At 44.1% G+C, this 7,108-nt stretch overlaps 1 protein-coding gene across 1 annotated transcript in view; it reads left to right on the top strand.

Annotated features, from left to right (window-relative positions):
- T265_10344 (hypothetical protein) overlaps window positions 1-7,108 on the top strand; it is a gene marked incomplete at both ends in the record, with an annotated part of 50,432 nt that overhangs the window by 38,446 nt on the left and 4,878 nt on the right. Inside the window, 6 exons of the mRNA XM_009176689.1 lie at window positions 1,096-1,159; window positions 1,274-1,484; window positions 1,881-2,048; window positions 4,871-5,077; window positions 6,314-6,370; window positions 6,450-6,551. Coding sequence (XP_009174953.1) covers window positions 1,096-1,159; window positions 1,274-1,484; window positions 1,881-2,048; window positions 4,871-5,077; window positions 6,314-6,370; window positions 6,450-6,551 — 809 coding nt within the window. The remainder of the gene's footprint in view (window positions 1-1,095; window positions 1,160-1,273; window positions 1,485-1,880; window positions 2,049-4,870; window positions 5,078-6,313; window positions 6,371-6,449; window positions 6,552-7,108) is intronic.

Genomic DNA, 7,108 nt, shown 5'->3' with positions numbered 1-7,108 from the left:
ACTGAACGCCTCCTCCCCCTCCCCCCCCAAAAAAAAAAAAACTTAGTACCCACTACCATTTGGGTCACAATTGAATCAGGGGCTATAACTGGAGTACCGGAACAAAACCCCACATCACATTGCTATCTTATGGTTAAACTTTCAAGCCAAAAGCGCAGGGTAGGGTAATTCAACTAAATTCTGCTTCTCCGCCTGTGCATCCAGGAAGTAATGTGCGTCCTTGCAGCTCTTCACTCACCAGCCATCGCCCACACTTTCTCCCCCACCCAACCAGTGATGCATTGCGGCTGACCTCTCTGCCAGTCTCCTAAGCATTGTTGTATGTCTAAAAAAATCAACCAAAACTATCAGTTACTTAACTCTGATACCCTTTACAGCCTCTAGTATCCGTACTCGCTGACAACTTAAGCAGCAGGCACTTGTTGCTGAAACTATGCTTTCCTTTTCCGTGAATGTATGTTATTTCTCTCAAACGCGCATACAAGACCCCACTTCGGTCGTGTATCTCAAGCCGCTTAGGACAAGCTTAGATATTTCACGTTCATCGGTTATCTGGTGATCCCTACTTGTTCCCGGCCAATACAAACTTTCAGGACAAGCGTTCATAGTGAGCTATTCTGAGGCCACCAACCGAAAGCCAGTCATAGGCTCAGTTGGATCATTTGGTTGTAAGTTACTAATCGAGAGCGCAGGTTGACTACGATCATGTCTCTGTGCATGCTTGGTTATCAGTTCTCCGTCCTTCAGGATTAAGAATGCCGAAGCTGAGCATTCCCTTCGTCAACTTCAGGGAGTCTGAGTATCTTAACGATATCAAGCTGATCTGGCTGGGAAGGAACCGGAAACGTACGGTTACGCTGACAACGACGATCGGTTACAGTGTGAATGGAATTGATTGAAAAAACCTATGCTCACCTTGTAGACTACCCGTTTACTGATTCGACACTGCACCTTACATTCTGAAATGCAACGAGTACGAGCATCATTGTTCTAATGACCCCTTTTCAGTGTGTCATTTCACTTCGTTTGTGCTCACTATATCATGTAACTAATTTATTTCATCTGCCGTCTATTCACCCGTCTGTTTTTTTATAGATGAAACTGATCATTCAGTTACTTCATGGGGGCAGCCCAATAACAAGAAGTTCTCAAGTTCTCGGTGAGTGGCACTTTTGATCCAGCAGTTTTTGGTGCGCTTTACTAAAGCCGTATATCTATAAGATACGTCATTTCTTATTCTTCAATTTTTAGTGTTACGTTTTTATCCTTTCAGATCCAGACGCAGTACGGAGAATCCAAGTTGCAATCTATCCTCGCTTTCTACCGAAACAAACACCCGCAAGTTGACAAAGATGGAGAGACGTAAATTGTTTGAAGCGCAGGTGTGTGCAGCCGAATCGAAAACGGATGACTCCACTCCAGACCCGCCTCAGCCGTCAGCCTTTGGGTCTGATAACCTTGATGAAGTTGAAACGCTGCGTCAAGTAAGTTCTAGTGGATATTGGACTTCAGATGGGCTGCTTTGACCTTTTGGGTATTCGTAATCCGGAATACCGACTGAATGTGTTGCACCAGACCGCCTTATTTTCCAGTTGGCATGGTTTTCGACACCCGTTGTACAGACGTGACCCACTACTCAAAAGATTATTGGAGAGTTGTATAATAGTTTCAGAACACTTATGATTGATTTTTTGCGTCTATGTCAAGTTTGTTTGAATGCTGCTCGCAAGGTGAAATCCATGGTTTTCAATCGGTTACTGAGCTCTGCCATCCGTATCTCCTCATGACAGTTCAACCTAAACATAGATTACCATGTGTTCTTATCACCTACGGTATGGCATATATTCTGTCCTGGTATCATATCTCTTTTATTTACCTAGTTGATTCTGTGCTCACTCTTGGAGGAGTTGAAGAAAACTGGTCCGGATCTTTCGAAATTCGGAACACCCGGGAGCGAAGAGGGACGAACTGCCGTATTGCTGAATACATTGCTGCAAACACTGCCCAGTCTTCTTTCAAAGTTAACAACTACCAATGATATCAGCGCAGTAGGTTATCCAAATTTCATTCCAGTGCATTTCTTTCCACTATGTTTTCGGCTTTTGTTTACAAGTTCAGCAGCTCCGCCAGTGTAATACAAACTTGTGTAGGAATACCTGGCTACCGAAATGTAGATGCTTTGGTTACAATTTTTCGCGCACATATCCAGGTGGTGGAGTAAAAATCCATGGGTTGGCTTTAATTTCAGCCAGCTGCCCTCTGAGGCGAGGTGAGTAGTCCATTTAGTTTGCTCTAGATTGTTTGCCGTTGTGATCGGTGGTGGCTGACCTAGATGCGTATCGAATGAACGTATCAAGAACATTTTTGAGAATCTGAATGTCCATCTTTAACTCAAAAAAATCCCCCCGTCTGAAGCGCTTATTGCGCCACTCTAATAGTCTCGAAAACAATCTTCTGATGCTTATCATCCAGCTTTCCATCTTTTGAACTGCCTTGTTGGTTCTCGACACATTCATCGTCGTGTGAAGAACTGTGCGACTCAGTGGTAAAACTAAATCAGTCACATGTAGTCGAACGTAATCCAGCAATAAAAGGGTCACTTTCCGAATTCGATAAAACTAGCCTGAAGCATCGGTAACTTTTGACGCTAGGATTATCCGAATCATCGGCTGGTGTTCAAATTGTGGATTATGCCCTGACAGTCAGAGTTATTAGTTATCGCCTAAACGTGATCCACCTTCTTCCCTTCCTCTAAATTTCTGTGGGACATTGAGCATGCGCTGTATTACGGGACTTGGTGAGGCGTCCGGTGGTGGGATAATATATTCTACACTTGCCAGTGCGATTCGAGGATGCTTGAACTGGTCTACTAGTATACCTTCTAGAAGCAACATATTAAAAAGTCCCGCGCCCTCATTATTTTCTGGTTATGTTGATAATTGTCGGTAAACTTACATCATTTGACTCGTGTCCAGTGACACTTTTCCGATTGAGCGAAATGGTAAGCAGCGGAAGGCTTCCGGCATACTTGTGCGACAGTGCAATTTTTGAATGAACAGATCGATTTACAGTTTCCGATTCCCACCATTCGACCTGTTTCCATCGGTCGCCCTGGTTTGAAGGCCTGTGTGGGACTCTTTCCGTGGTACAACTTCTGGGATTATATAGGCACACGAGTCGCATCACGACGAAATTTAGGTTTTTGTATGTAGAAAGGACAGCATTAGTAACCTAAGGTGATTAAGTTTCCGGATATTCATTCAGGTAAACGGAATGGATAATAGAAGAGTAATCGTTTGGTTTTGAAACCAAATGCTGTGGCGCTTTAAGGTGGGCACATAGCGGGTCTGTGGGTACCACAGGCTCAAAAGTACGTCACTATCACTACAGAAAAACTCCTTTTTGAGCAGAGACTTTTCCGGTCCAAGTATATTTCAGCCCGTTTGTGATTGGGGCACTTGAGAATCTGGTCCTCGGGGTCGTTACTTCCCTTATCGCGGGCTAACGGCTACACCCTCTTCACAACAATAAAGTGCCGAATGCTAATCACACTGTTATAAATCGTCCACAGATTTTAGTTCCGAAACTACAGGTGCTGCGCCTATCAGGACGAGGGTAAGCAATCTGATCGGGTTCGTAGCTGTCAGGCAGCTCCAAGCAACCACGAAGACTGTGATTCCGCGAGATTGCCCGTGCCTGCAGAAGGACAAGTGTGGAACTTGTGGTTGGGTTCAAACCACAGAACCTCTGGTCATTAGTTCCATACCTTGGCCATTCCACCATCTCGAACGTCGAGTGCACATATGGTGACCAGACTGATACCATCTATAATCTTATTCACTTGGCTGCCCAAGACAACGCATGTGGGCGGAATCAACGGCTTATTGGAACACATGCAAAGGCTTATCATATAAATTTGAGAAGCTGGCACACTGCACGAACTTCCCTCACCTCTCAACAGGTCGGGTGAAACTCAAACATCCTGAATAAGGATTCTTGTTTTTCTTTGACAGATTTTTCGTTTTCTCACCTGTAGTGTTTCAGATCACTGCTGAGATGTACTATGGAGTAGGCTGAGAAGTAGGAGAGCAGCACGACATTTCGAAGTCTATTGAATCTTCAATTGTTACAGTGAAACTTCTTGTACATGCCTTACGCAGTTGTCTTCTGCTCTTTGTATTCAAATCTGATTTACTTTACGGTGACTCTTTTGCTCTGAATCAGCCTCATATGTCATCTACTTCTATTCATGAATGGTGGTCGAAGCCCAGGTCCGTACAGATTGGGACCACATTTCGGTTATAACAGCTTTACCAAATGCTAAGTCGAAACCGACCTCGCTCTTCCACTGTCCTATGAGGCGTTAGTGCCATTCTAAGCGCAAAAAAACCGTCCATATCAAACCGTTATCTGCGTCTTGATGTTCTGAAATGTAGCTCAGTTATGCATCTCAGTGCGTTCATCTCGTTTCAGTTTAGGAAGAAACGCTACTCTGTGTGAGGCCTTTCAATCACCCGAATCTTTACATGTTTGTCGCCCACGTATGTTACCTCTTTGGGGTTCCATGGTCTCTCGCGGAAATACTGAACACCTGTTTCATAGTTGCTAGATATAATGAGTAAACCCCACACTAAACCCATGGCAACTCGCTGGGGCGAAATATTGTATTAGTATCACTACTTACTCTGTCAGTATGAGAAAAAGCTTTTAAACACTTCAAATTGTGGCGAACGACAACTTAGTGCTTAATCCGCTACTGCAATCCGCCTACTGTGAATCTATTGGTCTGTCGCTAGTTTTTGATATTTTGTCATGTAGCTCCCCATGAAACCGGTCTAATCTCAACATCCGTTGTTTATCGTGTATGCAGATTAATCGATTATGCCAGGAACTGCAAAAGCGTAAAGCTGACCCTGTCAACGTCCTCCCCGCCGGATGGCAGTCAGCCGTGGATCCAAGTGGTCGCATATACTATTACAATATGTCTACCAAGGTCGTTCAGTGGGAAAAACCCGGTTGCAGAGATGGTAATGACCATAATAAATTGGGTTCAACTGAACCGTCAGAGAAGTCTACGGTAAGTGATCCGTGAAACACGATGTGCCTTTCTATCCATTCACCGGTCCAGGTCAGAGACACACACACGGGCTTAGGAGATGTGCGACGTGTGCAACTGGGGCACATCACTACCTGTGAACCCAGCAATATGATCTGTGAATCAAGAGCCGAAATCGTTCACCAACATTGAAAGTTTACACTTCTCATGCTTCTGACGCAGCGCCGTGGGTTTCCTGGCTAAGGCAGAGTATTCGTCGCTGGCACGCCCCATTATTGTTGGATGGTTCAGCGGTGAAGCTATCCCAGGTAGATAAATGAATACTGAATGTTTGGGTGCTTGGTTCTCCGAGGCTTTTCATAGTTCAGTGAAAAATACCGTCTCATGCAGTGTGACAGTCGCATTGTTTGGTCCTCCGGGCAACAATATCAATTGAGCCTGGTTTTTGGAACATGTTGGCTAGTTTCACCACCCGATGGCTTGCTCAGTCGTTTGCCCTTGAATTTCCGATCTCTTAGAATGACGACCGGTTTTGCGCACTAGCACAGTGGCAAAAGTGGAGAACTGGGATGGCAGTGCATCCAAATGTGGATACTAAAGACTGAGTTTTGAGTGTTGTGTAAAGTCATAGGTATGGAGGTCCCAACAAAGGACCCGGTGACTAACGTTTCAGGTGGCACCAGCCAAACTGCAGGGCTATTCGGGATTTCAGTTTAGTTGAGTTCTTTTCATACTCTACTGCAGCGAAGCGTCAGTGTTGAACACTGATGCCATACTGTTGATACTGATGTCGATGATGGTTCGTACTGTCTCTCGGAGGACCCGGATATCATGCTAGAAAATGTTGGTTGTTGCATTTAGCTTCAGTCATATCTTCTGCAGAATGGATACGCATTGCAAGACGGCGCGACGAGGAACCACAGTTAGTGTACAACAAAGAACATTGCTCAAATATATACGTTAGGCGTGTGCGGCAAACCGGTATGTCAAATCCCCCAATTTTCAACATATCTACGTGTTTTTACCAGCATATTTGTAATCTGTGGAGAATAGTACATGTATCGTCACTCCACACAGTTAAACATCAGCATTTACTGCTGCTGTATCACCGTCGATAATTATGCTTCTCTGTAAACTACCGAGGTATCTGAAAACATTCTTGATGTGCGTCCAGAATTCAACGTGGTTTTCAGATAGGATTATTTAATTTCAAGACTGCTCCGTATTATGTCCACTTATTTTCTCTCTTGTTGGCAGCAACCCGTTTTGAGCGCCGATGTGCGTAAGCAGATGGAGAAGGACTTCACACAAGAGGTAGGTGGTTCTATGCAATACATGCGCTTGTGAAATTTGTTCCGTGGCTGTTAGTTTATGTTTTTTTTATGTAACATAGGTTGGGAAGTTCATCCTCCGTTTGCTTCGACCGTATCGTCTACCCAACTGCATGACTGGACGGATAGAGTCAAATGAAGATCTTGTTCACGTTACCAGAAAGGTCAGTCATTTCAGTCTGTTTCGTTTTGTGCATTTACCGTAATATGACGTCAGATGGATGAAAATATCTCTTCACATAGTGTTCGCTCACCCCATTCGGAACTTTAATCTANATCGGAAGAGATTTTTCAACTCAATATATGTTCGTACTCTTATTGCAAATGTTTATCAAGCAAATCTGTTAGATGTATATTTACTGTAATTATGGTAGCGTGATTTTTCTAGACCAATCGCAATATAGGGTTCTTTGTACAGGTTCTTTGTACGATCGAGACATTGTTGAATACCAGTGACTTCTTGATGTCATTGTAACTCGCACAACTTTCACTTGTTGTTGTTTATACAGCACCTTGTGGAAACCCTTACCGCTTCACTCGTTTTCCACGCTGGTATCATCATCATCATCGACAGCATGACATCAGTGTTCAACACCGATGCTTCACTGCCGTACAACCATGACTTATTTGAGAGCCTTATTATAAAGAAAAGAGTAAAGGTGGACGGGGGATGAACTTAGTGCTTGCTTAACATCATTCCGAGGTGCCTACACCTCCAGAC

The sequence above is a fragment of the Opisthorchis viverrini genome, assembly GCF_000715545.1.
Source record: "Opisthorchis viverrini unplaced genomic scaffold opera_v5_360, whole genome shotgun sequence".
Classification (NCBI taxonomy): Eukaryota; Metazoa; Platyhelminthes; class Trematoda; order Opisthorchiida; family Opisthorchiidae; genus Opisthorchis; species Opisthorchis viverrini.
This window is presented reverse-complemented; position numbering and strand designations above follow the sequence as displayed.